This window comes from Budorcas taxicolor, chromosome 1 (genome assembly GCF_023091745.1).
Source record: "Budorcas taxicolor isolate Tak-1 chromosome 1, Takin1.1, whole genome shotgun sequence".
In the NCBI taxonomy this organism is placed as follows: Eukaryota; Metazoa; Chordata; class Mammalia; order Artiodactyla; family Bovidae; genus Budorcas; species Budorcas taxicolor.
The window spans coordinates 159,382,755-159,404,266 of NC_068910.1; the positions used below are offsets into that span (position 1 = coordinate 159,382,755).

General features: G+C 40.2%; 1 protein-coding gene across 1 annotated transcript in view; it reads right to left on the minus strand.

The window, feature by feature from the left end:
* FNDC3B (fibronectin type III domain containing 3B) overlaps window positions 1-21,512 on the minus strand; it is a 354,012-nt gene that overhangs the window by 25,110 nt on the left and 307,390 nt on the right. The window contains exons 22-23 of the mRNA XM_052638946.1: window positions 15,694-15,974; window positions 1,486-1,698 (exon numbers count right to left, since the gene is read on the minus strand). Coding sequence (XP_052494906.1) covers window positions 1,486-1,698; window positions 15,694-15,974 — 494 coding nt within the window. The remainder of the gene's footprint in view (window positions 1-1,485; window positions 1,699-15,693; window positions 15,975-21,512) is intronic.

Sequence of the window (21,512 nt, forward strand, 5' to 3'; positions counted from 1 at the left end):
TATATTTATCATGATTTCTGTTAGTCCATAGTTCCTGTTCTTGCCAGTAAGGTTGAGGAGTCTCCTGCCAATAAAATAATGAGCCCGTGAAAAATGCATCCAAAAGCACATGGCATGGTAAGATGAATGATCTTGTCTGCAAATGAATATGAATTTGATCTCTAATGAATCTCCCCAGAAGAAGCTTACTTTTTCTGTTCTTTCTATACTAGGACTCATTTCCTAAAGGATGATCACTTTTTGTTCTAAATCAAACTATTGTGTTTTCTAGGTCTTCCAATGTCAAGTTCAGACGTGAGCTGTTTCACAAAGCTGTTCCTGTTCTTTGCAACCAGAGAGTCTGCACTTTACTCCCTATGTCTGCCCACTTCAAACTCCCAGAGCACTTTTCTCCAATTCTGCTAGTGTTCTCTGACGACGTGTAGGTTGATATCATGCTCCTGGAGACGGGGCAGAGCCTTCCTTTTGTTCTTGGTCTCCACTGAAGGCCCACCTTGCAACAATGCCTTCCACACACCAGGACTCCACTGAGCGGACCTGAATCGAAGGACTCAAGTGCAGAGCAGAAGTGGAGGTTGGAAGCGGTCTGAAAAAGAAGCAGGTCCCCACATGAAAGAGCAGGGAACCATGATGGATGCATTAAGGGGAAATGACAGAAACACTTCCACATACCCTGATTCTTGCTTCAGCAGGTGTGTGCAGGAAGGGGCAGCATGTCTACCCCAAAAGGCTGTCTTGGTTTTATGGTAGTTTCCCACCTCCTTCAAGCTGAGACTCTTGTTTGAACTTTTGGTAACAGAACTTTCTGTCACTAACTTTTGCTCCACAGCTGAATTATTCCTAAATACAGGTCAGCTGCCCATCTTCTGATCGGCCATTCTCAGAGGAAATGAAGTTAGGTTAAATAAATACTATGTGAAAGGCTGGATTTGATTTCTGTCACCAAGAGTGTTTCCTGAGTATAGAATCTTATAAAGAATCTCCTATTTGCTCTAGTTAATTTGATATTATGTTGCACTGCCCATGGTTACAGAGCACAGTCCCCATCTGTACATCACCACAGCTATTTCAGACTGGTAAACATGTTTGTCCTGATGGTTACTGAATATTTAAAAGAGGTTAACATCCCTTCCTGAGTCTTATTTCCCTCTGCACTCATGACTAATCTAACACTATTACACAGCAGGGACTTGAATTTGACCATTTTCCTTTCAGAGAATTTCTCTCCATTTTTCTGGCTTTATGAAAGGAAAAAACAAACAAACAAACATGTATTTATCATCTATAGGGAAATCAGGATCATTAGACTCTTAATTTAGAAAATTCCAAATGGAGAATACAACTTTGAGTATAAAGTGCAGAACCCAAATACCAGGAAGTCTTTCAACAAGGGTGAGGAGTGTTTCAGAGGCCAAAAGAACTGTGAAGACTTCATCCCATAAGCCAAAGTCATGGAGTTTTCGGATGAACCCCTAGGCCTCTCACCTCTTGTTTCTGTCCTCCAGCTGCAGCGTGTACACCATGTCATCAGCAGCGTGCGTCTTGGCATTACTGTCTCCCCATTTCAGCTTCAGGCTCTGAGGCCCCGCAGCAGCACATTCGAGCCTAGGCGGCAAGGGTGGTAATGGCCGAGTTTTTGCTTTAATGAACTGACTAAATGGTCCAGCTCCAATTTCATTTATGGCCTGAATTCTGATCCTGAAAAAAAAAATCACAAACACAGGCTTAAGAACCAGTGATTCCTCATTTGAAATCAACACTGGATGTCGTATTTCTTACTTGCTCCTATAAAGCAGTATCATGGAATAAAGGAAAACCAGCTAAAATAATCAATACAAACAGAAATGGGCGGCTCGGAAGACACATTATCTTTTCCATTCCAAAACCAACAGCCCCAAACAGCACATTAGCAAGATATTCCTTAGTTCTTTATTTAAAAAAAAAAAAAAAAGGATCCTTGTTCAAGGGAACATATACTAAAGACTTTCATATTTTGTTCTGGCCACCCTTTAGCTGCCTCCTCAGTTTTGGAAGTAAGTAAGCTATAAACAGTAGAGTGAAGTCGCTCAGTCGTGTCCGACTCTTTGCGACCCCGTGGACTGTAGCCCACCAGGCTCCTCCTCCATGGGATTCTCCAGGCAAGAATACTGGAGCAGGTTGCCATTTCCTTCTCCAGGGGATCTTCCCCACCCAGGGATCAAACCCAGGTCTCCTGCATTGCAGGCAGATGCTTTAACCTAATGAAATTATAAATGAAAGAGGAGAACAAGAGAGTCTTCTTCAGATTTTGACAAAAAGGACAACAGCTCTTCGATAGTGCATTTTTCCTCCTCTGTCTCCAGCCTCACCCAACAATCTCTGCTAGTCTCTAACCAACACTGAGTGTGCAGACACTGCTAGTGACAGAGTGTCACTCAGAAGTGTAGAAATCTTAACTGGATGCTTACTATGTGCAGTGTTACGGGTAATAAAGATACATTAACACTGCTCTCGTGGTCAAGGAACTGAAAATCAAACAAAGTGTGTCTTCCCAGGTGGTTCAGTGGTAAAGAATCTGCCTGTCAATGCAAGAAGATGCGGGTTTGATCCCTAGGTCGGGAAGATCCCCTGGAGGAGGCCACGGCAACCCACACCAGTATTCTTCCCTGGAGAATCCCATGGACAGAAGAGCCTGGTGGGCTACAGTCCACGGGGTTGCAAAGAGCTGGACATGACTGAGCATGCATACATATAAAATACAATATCCCATCAACATCCCCATTTTTCTTGTTCTTCTACTTGCTTACTGATTAACTGAAAAATTTCTCCAAGGTCATCAGACAACACATTGATGGCACTGCCCCATCTTTCTTCATCCTCTACACCCCTTGCTGCAATAGGTACATGTTGCTGAAGCTTGTTTCTTACTGGCACTGGGGCGTCCTACAGGTGCCTGCAGAGGCCTTCCTCCTCCACTTCTCAGAGTAAAGGTCTCAAACAAGCCCCCACCCCACTCTCTCTGCTCTTCCTCTCCTGTAAATGGACAGTCCCCTCAATAACCTCAGCATCTGCACAGCTTCATCCACATGAGACCTTTCTCAGATCTGCCTCTCCTCCATCTCTCCATGCCTCATTACTAGGCCTCCAGTGGAAACGTCCACCCAGAGCCCTTGCTAGGTACACAGGCATTTTATTCATCTGAACGAGCAGTGCGGTATCACTAGTTCTAAAAGTTTCAACATTTAAACCTGATGTGAGTTTGAAACAGTATTTCAAAACACATGATATTAAAAAATACAGTCAGAGAGAAATTCTCAGAAAACAGATCAGTTTAAAATATTCTTATAATTTAGTTTTATGTACATCTGTCTCACAGCAATTACTGCTTATATTTAAACAGAAAATATCATTACATATTACAATACCTAAATCCATCATATGACCACAAATGAACCTTAATTCTTCAAATTTAAAATTACATAAATTCAGCAAGTCAATTTAATAATGTCTGTAAATTGTTAAGAAGGTAAAAACAATAGATTGGTTCCAGGTGAGATGTAGTAAGCACACACTACCCTGTCTCTCCCACTGAATGGGGCTATTAAACCTGGACAAAATAAATAAAGCAGCCATCTAAGAAGTGCAAAAAGGAAATGCCAACTAAAGGATTTGGGGAAGAAATTAAGCTATCACCAAACCAGCAGTGAATTTACCATTTTCCCCCCTCCATCACCCCCTGGCTTGGACTCAATATAGCCTGAAATCCAGAGAATTCCTCTCTTTTTTTTTTCTTTTCTTTTCTACACTGTCTTATTCCTCAGCCCTTAGCCAATTCCATCAATTAACAGCCTAAAGAAGAAAAACCACATGATCACATCCACTGATACAGAAAAAGCATTTAATGAAACCCAACATATATTCATAATAAAAATTCTTGGCAAACTAGGTATAGAAGGAAACTTTCTCAACCTGAAAGGGGCACTTATAGAAAGGGGCACCTACAGCCAACATTACACTTAATGGTCAAAGACTAACTGGGAGACCAGAACAAAGCAGAGGCGCCTACTTTCACCACTGCTATTTAACATTAGGCACAAGATCCAGTCGGTGGGGGTAGGGTGCGGGGAAAGACAGAGATGGTAGGTAAATAAACGTCAAGACACAGCTGGGACTACTTAAGACCACCTAAATAGAGACATACTGTGGTCATGAACTGGAAAACACTACATAGAAAAACAGTCAATTCTCCCAAAACTGATCTATAGATACAATATAACTGTAATAAAATTCCAGCAGGATTCTCCTTAGTTGATATAGATAAGTTGATTCTAAAATTACATGGCAAGGCAAAGGAACTAAAAAATGTTGCTACACAAATCTGAAAAATAATAAAGTTGGAAGAATCACACTACCAGATTTAGGACTTACTATAAGGTTTACTATAAAGTAATCAAGATAGTGTGATGTCAGAGAGACACAGACCAACAGAAACAGACCCGCACAGATATGGCCAATTGATTTCCAACAAATTTGCAAAATTAATTCAATGAAGAAAGAACTGTCTTAACAACTGGTATTGGAACAACTGGATATCAAAACCAAAACTAAATCTCAATGTAGATTTCATTCAAAAGTTAACTCAGAATGGATCATAGATCCTAACAATAGAATGCAAAATGTAAAACACTTAAGAAGAAAACAGGAGGAAATATGTGCTATCTAAAATTAAAGAATTTTTAGATATGATGTGAAAAGCATGCATCCAGAATGCATCTAAGACCTTTCAAAACTTGGCAACAAAACTAAAAATTGGACAAGAGACTGGAACAAACACTCCACTGAAGAGGACATACATGTGGCAAATAGGCACACAAAAATATGTTTAACACCACTAGCCATTAGGAAAATGCAAATTAAAACAACAATGAGATGCTACTATCTTTCCCCAATAAAGTGGATAAAATTTTAAAATGCTTAATACCATTCTAGCAAGTACAAGTAACAGCTGAAACTCCCATATTTTGCTGCTGAGAATGCAAAATGGTATACAGATACACTGGAAAACAGTTTGCTTAGAAAGTTTCTTATAAACTTTAGCATACATTTATCATATGATCCAGCAATCACACTTGGGCTGTACTCTAGAGAATTAAAACATTTACGTTCACATAAAAACCTGCACATAAATGTTTATACCAGATCTGTTCATAATCACCCAAAACTGAATGAATACCTGCCTCAGTTTGGAATGTAGCCAACAGTTATCTCTGATAAAGTACAGCTAAAATTCTATCACAGAGTCTCCTTTTCTCAGATTCTATTGAACTAGGGCTTCATCAGATCTCTCTTGGGTAATACAATGTGAGTCTCTTGACATAGCATTCAGTCCAATTACTCAGTTGGGTCCGACTCTTTGAGACCCTATAGACTACAGCACGCCAGGGTTCCCTGTTCATCACCAAACCCAGGAGCTTGCTCAAACTCATGTCCATCGAGTCAGTGATGCCATCCAACCATCTCATCCTGTCGCCCCCTTCTCCTCCTGCCTTCAATCTTTCCCAGCATCAGGGTCTTTTCCAATGAGTCAGTTCTTCCCATCAAGTGGCCAAAGAATTGCAGTTTCAGCTTTAGCATCTGTCCTTCCAATGAATATTCAGGACTGATTTCCTTTAGGATGGACTGGTTCAATCTCCCTGCAGTCCAAGGGACTCTCAAGAGTCTTTTCCAACACCACAATTCAAAAGCATCAATTCTTCGGCACTCAGCTTTCTTTATAGTCCAACTCTCACATCCATCCATGACTACTGAAAAACCATATTAATATGCTGCCTAGGTTGATCATAGCTTTTCCTCCAAGGAGCAAGTGTCTTTTAATTTCATGGCTGCAGTCACCATCTGCAGTGATTTCGGAGCCCAAGAAAATAGTCTATCACTGTTTCCATTATTTCCCCATCTATTTGCCATGAAGTGATAGGACCAGATGCCATGATCTTAGTTTTCTGAATGCTGAGTTTTAAGCCAACTTTTTCACTCTCCTCTTTTGCTTTCATTGAGAGGCTCTTTAGTTCCTCTTCATTTTCTGCCATATGGGTGGTGTCATCTGTATATCTGAGGTTATTGATTATTTCTCCCGGCAATTTTGATTCTAGCTTGTGTTTCATCCAGCCCTGTGTTTTGCAAGATGTACTCTGCATAAAAGTTAAATAAATAAGCAGGGTGACAAGATACAGCCTTGATGTACTTCTTTCCCAATTTGGAGCCAGTCCGTTGTTCCATGTTTGGTTCTAACTGTTGCTTCTTGACCTGCATACAGATTTCTCAGGAGTCAGGTAAAGTGGTCTGATCTTCCCAAATCTTTAAGGATTTTCCATAGTTTGTTGTGATCCACATAGTCAAAGGCTTTGGTGTAGATAATAAAGCAAAAGTAGATGTTTTGCTAGAACTCTCTTGCTTTATCTATGATCCAACAGATGCTGGGAATTTGATCTCTGGTTCTTTTGCCTTTTCTAAATCCAGTCTGAACATATGGAAGTTCTTGGGTCATATACTGTTGAAGCCTTGCCTGGAGAATTTTGAGCATTACTTTGCTAGCGTGTGAGATGAGTGCAATTGTGCTGTAGTTTGAACATTCTTTGGAATTGCCTTTCTTTGGGATTGGAATGAAAAGTGATCTTTTCCAGTCCTGTGGCCACTGCTGAGTTTTCCAAATTGGCATATTGCAACACAGTATTGAAAGACTACAATAAACTCTTCTTTGCTTCCTAACACGAGTCTTGTAAAATAGCTCTATGGTATTAATGTAAGAGTTTCTCCCCTATTATTTGAAAAGAAAGAAATTTTTCTGCAACTAGAGAGGAAAAGTCTTTCCAAAAAGATAGTCATCATGGTGGTAGAAATTACTCCTTTTTTCCCTATTGAGGAAAGGAATTAAGCTAGACCTGTAAGTCTCAGTCTTTTTCCAATGGTAAACAAATCTCCTCACCTATATGGTTTCTGTGAATGTCTTTCCACTGTTCAGTGTGCTATTCCTTCCCTTTATTCTGTGCAGAGGTAGTCCTAGAGCCCAGAGACCAAGATGCCTCCTTCCATCCGCTTGCCCATAGTTCTCCAGAGCCAAGCTCACCTTGTATTCAAGGTGATCCTACTGCTTTGCTCCATGCAGCCACCACAGCCCTTGGCTACATCAGGAAGTAAAAGAAAGTGAGGTATAATGGGTTGCTTAAGATTGCTCTTCTGCCCAAGACAAAAAATGAGAGGAGATTTCAATCATGTATAAGAATTAGAAATAGTTTATAACACACAAGTATCAAGACACAGAAAGAAATGTAGATTTAATATTTAATTTCTTTTGTAAATTCATTTTCTTTGCAAGGCCCCCATAGTATTTTGGTAGGTAGTGGGATTCTTACATCTGTAGCTCTCTGGCTCTCAGAACTTTTAACTCAAGATATATTTGGTAAATGTATTGAATATTAGCCATAAATATTCCCACCCACCCACCCCAAGAATAAGAATGTTACGGTAATATTTTAACTCTCCTGAGCAGTGAAGCCTCTCTGGCTACTCTGCTAATCACTCTGGTGACTGCAGGGAAATTATCTAACACCTGTAAAGTAACAGTTTCCTTCTCTATAAAGTGGGAGTGGTAATATATTTGCTGCATTTACAAAGAGGATTACTTATTTAAGATAAGCAATGTGGGAAGCATTTTCTATTTTTTAACCTTTTATACTTCGCCATTCAATCAGAAAAGGAATCCAGGTGGCCAAAAGCTCTCTGGTAAACTTTAAAGTGCTAATTTATGGAGTTATTATTTTTATGACTTCCTTTCAGACCGTATTCCTCCCCAACAATGAAGAAAATGTGCTGGGCATCCACGTGAGATGCCCTGCACCGGGCACATGAGAGCTGTCTGCATTCTAGCTGTATTACTACCACCATGGCACTTTATTACTTGAGGAATGAGCTGATTCCATCTGTGTTTTTCCTTTCTCTAAATTATTGTCAAGGACCCAACAACAGCTAAAAGGACAGCCTTCTTTTTAAACTGTCCTCAGAAGGTGAGGCAGCAGCTTGGGAACGGGTGAAATGTTAACAATAACCTCTGCAACAACAACACTGAGAACTTGCTCTGTTCAAGGGTCTGTGCTATGGAGTCAGTTGTCCCTTGGTACCCGTGGAGGGCTGGTCTCAGGACCCCCAGTGTTACTAAAATCCATGGATGCTCAAGTCCCATCTATTAAATGGCACAGTTCAGTTGGCCTTCCAGACCACAGACGTAGTGATATGACTGTTTCTCTTGCTTTTAGAGATGAGGAAACTTCAGTTAAATAACTCAACTTAAATGACACAGTAGCTAGTAGGTGCTGAAGTCTAGATTTGATATGTGCAATACTATCACTAATTTCTACCCTGACCCTTTGTCTATTCCACAAGTGCAGAAACTGCAGCCAGCTAGGTTCAGTTATTTGCATTAATCCTCACAGCAGATACAGGTCAGATCTGGGTGTGAAGCTGGTCTTTCTAGACTCAAAGTCTTCATGTATTAACACACCATTCCCTCCAGGTATAACTTGAACCAAACACATCTTCTTCCAACCAAAAGATAACTTTAATTCGAACCACACTTTCAATTCAACAACTGCCTTTTGCCAATGAAATAGACATTTAGAACAGTCAAATTTCCTTTCACATTATTAAAACTTTTGGCCTTGGAATGAACTGTGTGTGTATGTGCTAAGTTGCTCCAGTCGCATCAGACTCTTTGCGACCCTATGGACTGCAGGCTCCTCTGTCTATGGGATTCCCCAGGCAAGAATACTGGAGTAGGCTGCCATAACCTCCCCCAGAAGATCTTCCTGACCCAGGGATCGAACCCATATCTCTCATGCCTTCTGCATTGGCAGTGCGTTCTTTACCACTAGTGCCCCGAGGTGGCTCAGGTGGTAAAGTATCTGCTTACAATGCGGGACACTTGGGTTCGATCCCTGGGTCAGGAAGAACCACTGGAGAAGGGAATGGCAACCCACTGCAGTATTCTTGCCTGGGAAATCCCATGGACAAAGAAGCCTGGTGGGCTACAGTCCATGGGGTCACAGAGAAATCAGACACAACTGAGCAACTAATATACATACAAGCAGCACCACCGAACTACCTAGATTTTAAAATATTTGCTTCAATTTATTCAAGCAACAAAATGTGTTTCAGTAAAAATGCATGGAAAACATTTTCCCCTGTGGCTGATGCACTGACCTAATATTAATTAATTTTAAGGATGAAGTGACACTCAAAACTGAAATAGAACTGAGGACTTGATCAAATGAAGCCATGTCTCCTTGCAATTGGTAAAAATATCAAAAACTCTGAGTCCAGAAGGCTGAGAAAACTGAACAAGGACTAAGGAAGCTAATATTTCTGGTGTTTTGTGATGAAAATGCAGTGTATAAAAATAATTTCCTAATTCCACTGACAACTCACCTAGGACGGATGGAACCAAATACTATCTTGAGGAACAATTCTAAGAATTAACCTCAGAAAAAACTGATTTTCAAGTTCTATTAAATTAATTAGTCTATCCCAAACCCAAACTTGAGATGTTCTCTCTTTCTCAGTGAACTAACATGCTAATCTTGATATTTAGATAAGATCTATAGCTCCCCCCGCCCCCAAACATGCAATGTATGTCAGTTTCTGAAATCTTAAGCTCTGCAAAGTTAAGTACAAGGGAAATGGAAGTTTTCTTTCCAATGCAGGGAAGTGATTTAACTCTGAGAAGCTCTGTTTTGGCCATCTGAATTGATGTGAAAAATCTCTTCAAGTGTCCGGGAGTTTGCAATATCCATCAGTATACTGATAATACTGACTCAATAAAATCAAATTAAGAAGTATATTCTTTATAAATTTTGACTGGACTTTCATTATTAAAATATCTGCTACTTTTAGATCTCAAATACATTACTGCTTCAGAAGATCACAGTGTAACAGGATGCATTTTATACACACACTCTCTCTCTCTCTCTTTCTCAAGTGGCATTACATTATGTCAAAAGAAGAATGACTTTGAAAACTGGAGAAGGTGACTTCTCAGTCAGCCATCCTAGCTCTCAGGAGGTGTTGAGAGCAGGGAGGAGGGGACAGTGAGGACGGCACCCCTCTTCCTCCACTGAAGAGTTATGGGTAAGACAGGCCTAAGAAGCAAAAGATAGGCTTTGTACGCTACCCCACCCCAACAGTCTATTACTTAATAATCTAATTAAGAAGGGAAAAATATTAAAGAGTAGACCTCTGAGGAAATATTAAATAGTAGCGTAAATACAGAAAACCTCTTTAGGAAACAGATGGGTTCAGAGTAAAGTTATTTGGAGAAGGCTGCCGGGAAGGGTAACCTTTGCTGGCTCAGTCATTCCTCCCTTCAACCTATCTCCTTCTGATAGCTCCCTGGATACCAGGCACTTGGAGTTTTTTTTTTTTCATGCCCTGCCTCTGTAGGAAAGAAACCTTAGAAGTCTCCCATGGCTTGAAGGACAATGCCAGATTTCCACACATTTCTACCTGTAATCAGGTCATAACCCACCTGCCAGCTCATTTCTTCCCTTCCAAACATTAGCAACAGAAAATTTATTGAGAGCTTATGTGTCAGGTCCTTCACAAGGTACCTGAAGTCTAAAAAATTACCCTATCAGGTAGTTAAAGTAATCATCCCCATTTTATAGATCAGAAGACTGAGATACAAAGAGCTTAAAGAGATACAAAGACCTCTGTACCAGAGGTCACAGAGGCAACAAGTGAGACCCAGGATTGATGTCAAGACTGTCTGACTCCAGTGCACTACTTTCGAACTACTCTGAACTTGTCTCCTTATAAAGCTTACTTCATCTCGTTAGAATGAAATGACTCAGGATTCACTTTTTGACAGGCTAATGTAGTGCTTGACATATAAGGACTCAAAAAATGTTATTTTCACCCCCATTTTACCTAGCAAAAAGAGCAAACAAATATACCTTAAGTTTTAGCCATTTGCCAGTTCAACATGAGTCAGACATATAATGAGGTTGCCAAAAAAAAGTGATCTTAAGCAACCTTACCAACTGCTCACTATGGAAAACAAAGAAGGTGACAACTTTGTTCTGCTCTGAGCCAGCCACACTATTCCTGGAGGTGAGCACACTGCTCATTAAAGAGGCCATTAAGAAACAGAAATCACCCAAAGAAGAGGTTGGAAGGGGTTATAGAAACTCCTGCCAGTGAAGACAGATTTGAACAAAGTGAAGATGGTTAAGTAAGAGACAGCTGACATAATAAGCTAATGATGTCTAGGCCATAGGGGTGGGGCTCAGACTTCTATATTTTGCAAAACCTCTCCATGTAAAACTTAGAATCACTGCTCTCGGGCAAAGTTCTCAAACTTTTGTGTGTGTGCGTGCTACGTCGCTTCAGTCATGTCCAACTCTTTGTGATCCCATGGACTAGCGCCTGCCAGGCACCTCTGTCCATGGGATTCTCCAGGCAAGAATACTGGAGTGGGTTGCCATTCCTTTTTCCAGGGGACCTTCTAGACCCAGGGATCGAACTTGCGTCTCCTGAATTTCAGGTAGATTCTTTACTGCTGAGCCACTGAGCCCTCTCAAACTTTTAACAGGCAACAAAATCTCCTATGGGGCTAATTAAAGCACAGAGTGCTGGGCCCTATCCTGAGATTTCTGATTCCAGGGGTTTCTGCTGCTGCTGCTAAGTTGCTTCAGTCGTGTCCAACTCTGTGCAACCCCATACATGGCAGCCCACGAGGCTCCACTGTCCCTGGGACTCTCCAGGCAAGACATTGGAGTGGGTTGCCATTTCCTTTTCCAATGCATGGAAGTGAAAAGTGAAAGTGAAGCCACTCAGTAGTGTCCAACTCTTAGTGACCCCATGGACTGCAGCCTACCAGGCTCCTCCACCCATGGGATTTTCCAGGCAAGAGTACTGGAGTGGGGTGCCATTGCCTTCTCTGAGGGGTTCCCATTAGGGCCTGATAAATTACACTTAATACTGATGCTTTGAGTATCACTGTTCTAGAAGAAAGTCCAGGATCAATTTTAGTAGATTTCAGCTCAGGTTTTAACAAAGTATAGGGGAAACTCTACAGAAACAAGAGTTAAACTGCTTGGTGAGCAAAAGCTGAAGCTGAAGACACTGCTTCATCACTGGAGATATTCACGCCAGGGCTCTGCGAAAGGGTAACACCAGGCGATCTTGTCTCAGCTCACAAAGCCTATAGTGGCCGGAGCATGCAAAAGAAAGCTACATCCCTATTTTTTTTTCTTTTTTCTCTCTAACGGTTTTTCCCTCCTCGAATCAAAACACAAACTCAATTCTAAATTTAAAAGTGGTGCCTTTAAAAAATCTCATTATAATTCCCACCAAATTTTATACAGGATGTTAGTAAGCCAGTGGACAGTCTGGCAAGCACCAGTAGAGAAAGGATGGATCCATTTTAGTGTCAGTAGGTTGGCTGGAGAAGTGAACATTTTTGTCCCAGCAAAACTCCATGTGAGAACAATGTGTAACTGCTAAAGGTTAAAAAAAAAATTAAAAGAAACAAGTCTTTTTTTATCCAAGCCCCACAGCCTGTTTCATTCCACATTTTCATCTAGAACATCATGATCTGTTCACTTATATTTTGACCAATTTGTGGGAAAAAAAAGGTGAGGTAAAAGTTGATTGGACTAAAATTATACCCTCAGTTCCCTGAAATACTCATTTTGTATTTCACCACAATTACAACGATCTCATGTTTTTGAACCACAAAAGAACAAGACTATGGGCTCATTGGAGTTCTACTATAGAGAATCCAATAAAGTATTATAGAAACAAAATTCCTTAAGTTGGACAAATGATGATCTTAAATGTGAATATTAATTTTAATATCTTAAATGTGAAACATCCATTTTATTTATTGATTGGCCAGCAAATATTTTGACTAAATCTTTTTTTTTGGTCAAGAACACACAATATGACTTAAGGCCAAAGATTTGTCTTTTCTAAAGGTGTACATTTTTCATGCAATCTGTCTGAAACAGTGTCTTCCAAGCTGCCCTGTAAGGTTAAGAGGTGACATCCTCCCAGTGTGACTTTCCACATTCAGCTCAGTATACTAGCCTTGTATATTAATACTGAAAAGAATTAGGGACTTTTTAACATGTCTTTAACCAGCCACTTATATGGAATATATTGTTGATAATTTCCACTGTAATTGGCATTTCATCAATGAACAAAGATCCCCTACATCAGTTTTCTTCATTTGAACTTTTGATTTCTAGATTTCTTTCTTGAAGTCATTCGACTACATGTTGACTAATAAATATCAGCATTCCTCCAATATCAACTGTCTAAAACCCCTAAAGTTTTATAATCATTTACACTACCTTTAAGGTATGCATAATGGGAGGAAGAGGCAAAATTCTTGGGCTGGAACTTTGTCCTAAAAGCCCTTTATGATTGCTGACCTGAATGATCAGAGGACTGACCTGAGGATCTGCATCCATTCTGGCACAGACATGAACTGTGGGTCTCACAGCAGACGTGAGACCTTCCAGTGAGCCCTGAGCCAGTGGCTTCCTCATAGGTTTTCTGGCCTGAGGGTCCAAGTCAGGCAATATTCTGGAATGTGGTCTCTGAGGAACAGTTAGGGGATGACATTCACTTGCTCATTTTTCCCCAGAGATATATCTCATGGTCAGGTCTCCATAGAGCATCATCACTGGGAATGTCCCTGAGGTCAAGGTCTGGGTTTAATCACCTCTGATTTCCAATTAGAGTGCTTTGGACACAACGGTCAGTATTTGGTTAGCATATAAAGGTGGAGGGTGGTTTTCTGAGACTGGATAAGATGCTAAAAATTAAAAATGCCCTTGGGGCCTGTCTCTTCAGCTATGTAAGTCATACCTCTTTTATTTATTTCTAACTTGATTCCCACTTTAAACCATCCTGACCATTCTGAACCCTGGGTCTTGACCTTTCTGAAATGCCAAAAGGACTCTGTACAGTGTCATTTTCGGCCTGTGAGGTCATAAGCACCTTCTATCTTAGGTTGCTGTATAAGTGTCCCAGTTCCTTGAGTGCTCTGAGGGCAAGGATGGTGTTCATCACTGTTTGTTTCATAGACAAACAGTGCACAGTGGGTCTGCGCCCAAGAGGGATCTCTGAAAAGAATCAAAGAGTAAAAAAACTGCTGTCATCACTTGGAAAAGGAAAATGAATGCACTCATATGAATTATCCACAAAAGACGGGAAGAGAGGGAAAGTAGGGATAAGATGGTTAGGCAGGTTGGAACTTTTGGTATCTTACAGCTGATAAACTGATTTTTTTCCTTCAGTGTTTTCTAATGTTATAGTCTGATAGACTACCTTGGGGATGAAAAAGGTAGTCTATCAGACTATAACATTAGAAAACACTGCAAAAAAAAAAAAAATAAGTAAAGTGGTAAACCTTATTTTTTTTTAGCAGTAAAATTACCTGCTTGCATTCTCCTGCTTCACTTCAAGAAGAACCAGTTTTTTTTGGGTAAAGATCTTGATAACAATAAAAATTACAGTGCATGTTTACTGTGCAATTGCTATGTATTGCTGGACTCTACATTAGCATTTAATATTCATTTGCTTACTCCTTACAACATGTTTTTGAAGTAAGTGATCTTGTTCTCCTCATGCTGTGGACGACGCTGAAACACCAAAAGCTTAATTTGCTTGAAGACACAGCTAAGGATCTGTTTCTGAATCAGGCTTTGCTTCACCTCCTTAATAAGCCATTGAACTTGACAAAGGAAGACACCCTGAAAAGGCACTGGAATAACGAATGGTTCCTGCACTCCTCTAATGCTAATCCTGAACTTTTGGTCTCCCAGCTACAGCAGCTTAGTGCATGCGTGCTAAGTCCCTGTAGTAGTGAACGACTCTGTGCATCCCCATAGACAGTGGCCCACCAGGTTCCTCTGTCCATTGGATTTCCCAGGCAAGAAAACTGGAGTGGGTTACCATTTCCTTCTCCAGGGGATCTCCCCCACACAAGGACTGAACCTGCGTCTCTTACGTCTCCTGCACTGGCACTGGCAGGCAGGTTCTTAACCACTAGCACCACCTGGGAAGCCCTTGGAGATAGAACTAAATGTCTTGAAATCTCAAGAGGCCATGTTGAGAAAAAGGTGTATAGGGGAAGGTGAAGCGCTGGCTCCTCGACAGGAATGCTGAGGGAAAGGAAGAATGCAGGTGTTAAGTGAGTTTTGCTGGGTGGAGTGTGATATAGTGTCGTTTCTCTGGCTACTCATGAAATCCTGCATAAAAGATCCATCACAGATGCTCTGTAACAGTGTGTCTGCTTTGAGGGGATCAGAAGAATGGCAAAGCCCTGCTTCAGAGGTGCACACACAGAGGGTGTAGCAGAGTGATGAGAGAGGAAAAACACCACGAAAAGCAGTTTATCAAAGGACTAAGGAGGAGGAGTTGACTTAAAATGGTTGGTGAAATGTCCCCTCAAGAGTTAGGAATTATATCAATTTGTAACTGACTCATAAAGTAAAAAGCAGTACAAGTTTTTGAAATGTATTTGCATTTAGTACTCTTAAATACATTAAAAATGACTAGAATTCACCCATTTGGCCTTTAGGACCCGAAGGTTCTGTAGCCCTACGCACTGATGTATGTGCCCACGCAGCTATATTTCATCTTTCCTGCACTCACCGGTAGGTGGTTTCTGGAAGGAGGTCTTTCATAACGTGGGTGGTGGTATTGCCCACGGTGATGCTAGTATCTCCAAGATCTATGTTGTAAGCAAGGATTTCAGATCCATTATTGCACGGCTCTTCCCAGTTCAGTACAAGGCACACAGAAGGCGAATCGGGATAGGCATTGAGGGTCTCCTCCTCCAGGACACACAGAATGGAGACAGGGTCAGGGGCAGATGCTGGTGTCTGGCAAAGGACAAGCTCACTGGACGGTCCTGCTCCAGCTTGATTAACAGCCTGAAAAACAGAACAGCGAGACAATGTCCCCATTACTTCATGAGCACCTACTAATGCCTCCACATTAGGTGCTGCCGAGTCTAAAGTAACACGATGGCTGCCAGAAATGTAGGTGGAGACAAATCCTCCACAATGTTCATACTGATAACCACTTTCCAAAAGATATCAATCACACCTTTTCTGCTAATAAAAGATAATGTTGCCATTGTTTCTTATGAAAGATCATTTAAAAATAACACTTCATATTTGCATAGCCCACTTCACTTTATGTACTCTTAAGCCATCTTCACAATAACTGTCTGAGGTAGGTAATTCATGGAAGCTATTCTTCTCTGCCTTTCAGATGAGATCGGGCGCGCTCAGGGTGGTATGGCCTTGCCTTAGATTTATCTGCCTTTCAGAGAAGAGGGAACTCAAAGTCAGATCAAATAACTCAAGCCCAAGATTCAGATGCCAAGCTGGGATCAAAATCCAGTAATGTGACTTTTAACTGAAGTGCTGCTCTGAAAGAAGTATAGGAATTTAGAAAAGTATTCATTGTTTTCCATGTGAATGCGACATTTGTATCTGAAGTCAATGCTCTGCTCTCCCCTGACTTTGAGTGTCACTGCTGACACCTAATCACTCATCACTCAAATACTCACGCGTTCAGTCTCCGGGGCCGTCCTCTTGTTTCTACTTACCTGCTCTGCTTCTCAGTCACCTCTGCAACCTGCGACTCATCACTAGGATCTCTCAGCCCTGGAGGAAACCAGACCCCAGGCCTTGCACACCTCTGTACCACTTCTGCTTAAACTCCTGGACATCTCACCTTGTTTCAGGGCAAATGCCATTTATCCCTACAGCCAAATTTATGTGTACAGTCCAGACCTCTGCCCTAAATGCCAGCCTAGCGTATTCAACTGCCCACTGAATATCTCCACTTAAATGTCAAATAGGCACCTCAGACTCAAGTGTCTACACAGTTCCAAAACGGTGTCCACCCCATTCTTGCTCATCCTTCCTTCCACCCTCACTGCACCGCCTGTGGTTTCCCCAGCCTTCAGGTTGTTTGTGCCATATCTGTGAATCACTGCTGGGCATCTTTCTTTCTCTCATACCCTTGCCCAAGCCATCAGCACACCCTTTACCATTCTAATCTGACTACACTCTCTCGCATCTGGTGACTGTAGTGACCTCCTAACTGGTATTTACATCAGCCCATGCCCCACAATCTGTAACAACCACTCTCCCTTCTACGCTCTCCCACCAGATACACAGGTAACGTCAAAGTTCTCACAACTGTCTATGAGAGCCTGTCCGATCTGTTCACCACCACCGCCTCCCCCAAGAACCCAGAACCATTCTGCCTTCACTGTCTCCTGCTTCCTCCTTCACTCCCTCTGCTCCAGCCACACTGGCTTTCTTGCTGTCTCACAGGGACACCGAGCTTGCTCACCTCAGGGCCTTTGCAACTCGCTGCCCCTTCTCCACAAAGCTCTTTCCCTGACATCTGCATAGCCCATTCAATCAGCTACTCAGGCTTCTCTCGAGTTTTGCCCTTTGCAGAGACCTCTCTGAACACCACATTTAAACTTGTAGTTACCCCCACCTCAACCCCCATGATCCTTCTCATTTATTTCCCTTCTTTGCTTTTATTTTCATTACAGCATTTATCACCAACATAGTATATATTTCATTTAATTTCTCCCTTGATTAAAATGTAAGTTCTGTGACGGCAAGGTTGTCTGGTTCACTGCTGTAGCCCTAGCTACCAGAACAGTACCTGATACAAAGCATGTGCTCAACAAACATCGTTAACAATATCTTTTTCCCTTATACAAACACTTGGCAACCTCTTGACAAAAATGAAAGTACTCAAAAATCTAGTTTACTTCTCAGGAGACCTTATGAGGACAAATGATAAACCAAAAGGAAAGTCATCTGAGCTCTTATATCAAAGGTTCACTACAATGCCTGTGTGTTATCATTCATTTCAGAGAAGCAAGTTAAGAGCATTCATTTGCTATCAAGTCACTTTTGAAACCCTTCTGTAATAAATTTTTTACATCTAGTCCTATTTCATGACAACACCAACTTTCTTTTTGGTAGAATATTTATGTCACAAATTAAGAGCATATATTTAGATATTTTGGGGGGTACAAATTTATCACAGGGGCAGAAAAATAAGACACCATGGAGCCCAACTTTCATATTAACTAAGGTTTTAACAACTATGTAATACAAGGAAAAGAACATAGATTTTAGAGTTGGAGCTTTGTTCATATCTTGATTTCATTACTTACTAACCATGTGATTTTAGGCAAATTAATGTTTCTGAGTCTGGTTCCTCAGATATAAAATGGGCATAGTAACACATAATTTATAGTTATTTTAAAGATTAAATTTGTTAACATGCAAAATCCTGGCAGAGTATTAAGCCAATGGTCAGTGCTTCACTTCCCTCCTTCTCACTAGGAAAATCAAGAACAAAATAGCAATAGCAATTTTCCTAGTTTCCTAAATTTTCCTAAAGTAATTTTCTTAAAACAAGACAACAACAACATACACTGAACTAATTTTAGACTTAAAGAAAAGTTGCAAAAATAGTGTATATATTTCTCATTTTGCTTCTCCTAATATTAATACCTTATATAACTATCAGTCATGTCCCACTCTGCACCCCCATGGACTGCAGCCCACCAGGCTCCTCTGTCCATGGGATTTCCCAGGCAGGAATACTGGAGTGGGTCGCCATTTCCTTCTCCAGGGGATCTTCCTGACCCAGGGATTGGACCCGTGTCTCCTGCATCTCCTGAATTGGCAGGTGGATTCTTTACCACTGAGCCACCAGGGAAGCATATATATAAATATATATATAAATACACACACACATACATACATATATGTATGTGTGTATGTGATATAAATATATGTATGTGTGTATGTGATATAAATATATGTATGTGTGTATGTGATATAAATATATGTATGCGTGTCTGTATATTTGTGTGTGTATATGTATGTGTGTGCATAATTTTTTTTTAATAAAAGGAAATTCCTAGACAGTGATCAAGAGAGAGAACAGCAGTAGTGGCTGAATGGGAGGCTGAGCCATCTGTCTTAGACTCCGACAACTGGCTACTGACTCAAGTGCCCATGGAAAGAAATTATTTTCTGCTACTTACAAGAATAGAACTGAGATGCTGTGCTGGTCTGAGTCCAGAAACCATAAGGAGTTTCTTAAACACTCCTATCTTTAACTGACTACCATTAATAACTAACCTGAGGGAATGTGATGGCAATGATGATGATCTCTGGGTGGAGTGGGGGAGAAAAGAGAAAAACTCTTTGTTAAAGGTAAGAATTAAGCAAATGGTCTACAGGGAAATCAAGGTCAAAATTTGTTTCAAACTTTCAAAATATTTATATCTCACATAATTATGACTATACAAACCTAACGTACACTTAAGGCTGAATTATTGATTTCTTTATAATCTCATAGTATAATGAAAAATTCAGTACTAAGTATTTTATTACCCTTTTCATGTTATTAATGTACTCTATTATTCATTTTCTCCATTATTTTTAAAATTAACATTTTATTTATTTTACTCTGTATCTGGGTTCCATTTTCTTACTCTGTTCTTACACCTCCTTACTGGTGTTAATTGAGGTCTTCAGTAATGATTCTTGATTCATTACTTTGTCAAATATGTGCATTTGTGTTGAGTGATTTAATAAGGGCTAAGGGGATATGAAGGATCCAGAGGAAAAAATACAGATTTTAATTAAATAACTGATATCAGCCATACTACATTGGTGATCTCTACAAAAATCAAGAAAGTATAAGTTTTGTAATTCTTAAAATCTGTATTTATATCCTAACTATCAGTCATGTCTGACTCTTTGCAACTCCATGGACTATATAGCCCGCCAGGTTCCTCTGTCCATGGGATTTTCCAGGCAAGAATACTGGAGTTGTCATTTCCTTCTCCAGGGGATCTTCCTGACCCAGATATCAAACTCAAGTCTCTTGTGTCTCCTGCATTGGAAGGCAGATTCTTTACCAACTGCACCACCTGGGAAGCATATATTACTATAAAACAATGATCAAAACCAGGAGATACAATAGTATTAACAATGTATAAATCTTATGTAGTTAGATTCAAATCTTACCAATTTCTAATAGTGTTCTTTTTATATTCCAGGATCTTACTTAAGACCCAAATTTCTTTTACTAGCCTTATACTACGGAAAATGCTTTCTTGAGTTATATCTCTTATTATTATCAAATTCCAAAGTAAACCATTTTAAAGAATCTTAATAATATTTAAGAGTATGTGTAAAATATACAATATGCCTCATGTAAGCATATGTACCCAAGAATTATTTGGGTACATGTTAACTGAAACATTCCTAAGGAAGAATATGAAAATTCAAAAATTCCTGCACAAAATAAACAATGCTTCCATCCAATTTTTATATGATACTATATACATATTACAGTGATTTACTATATACATATTACAGTGATTTAATTTTTAAAGCACCAAATATTTAAAAGAATATTCAGGCTTTAACCTGACTTCGTAGTAATATCAAATAAAAATGATTCAGATTAGGTTCACAGGTATCAAGAAATTAATATAAGATGAGGAGACTTTTCCTGGCAATACTTCTTTAGTATAGCAAGTGTGGTCTTGAGAGTACTATCCCCTTTATAGTGTCTGACTCATTTTATGACAAATAAGTGTTTTCAAACAAATAAGTTTGAAAATACTACTGTTGAAACAGGGAGGCAAGATTATTACACAGGTTCTATTCTTACCAATGTATCTTTAAAATGCAATTTTGGGTGTTAATGGTAAGTAACAACAAAAACTCCGAAAGAAAAAAAGGAAATAGAACATTTTAAAGAGAGACCAAAACTCAAAAACAGGTTGGACTGAAGTTCTTTCCTGTGATGGCAAAGAGTTTTTATTTATATCCTGCCTTGTTCCAAAAACAGGAGTGTAGCACATAATTCAACCTCTCCCCAATGACTCAGCATTGTTGTTATAAAGCTCAGATAATGTGCTGTGACCCTGACTCACTGATGAAGGGTCAATTATGTCCCAGGCCCTCCATTTGAGGTGTGTATAACAAAAGAGTTTAACCAGAAATGTTTACGATAAAACAGCCTTCAGAATTTAACAGAAAAGCTTCTGCTGATCTGGAAAGGTAACCTGTGTGTGTGCATGCTCAGTCACTAACTTGCATCCAACTCTTTGCTACCCCCATGGACTGTAGCCCACCAGGCTCTGTCCTCGGGGTTCTGCAGGCAAGAGTCCTGGAGCTGGTGGGTTGCCATTTCCTTCTCCAGGGGATCTACCTGACTCGGGGTTGAATCTGTATCTCCTCCACTTCAGGCAGATTCTTTACCACTGAGATACTTGGGAAGCCCAAAGTTAACTTAAGAAGGGATGATTTTCTCCAAAGAGGCTGAAGTAAATGGACGTGTAATAAACAATATGATCCATAACTTAGATCAGATGGAAACCTAAACCTGGCATCTTT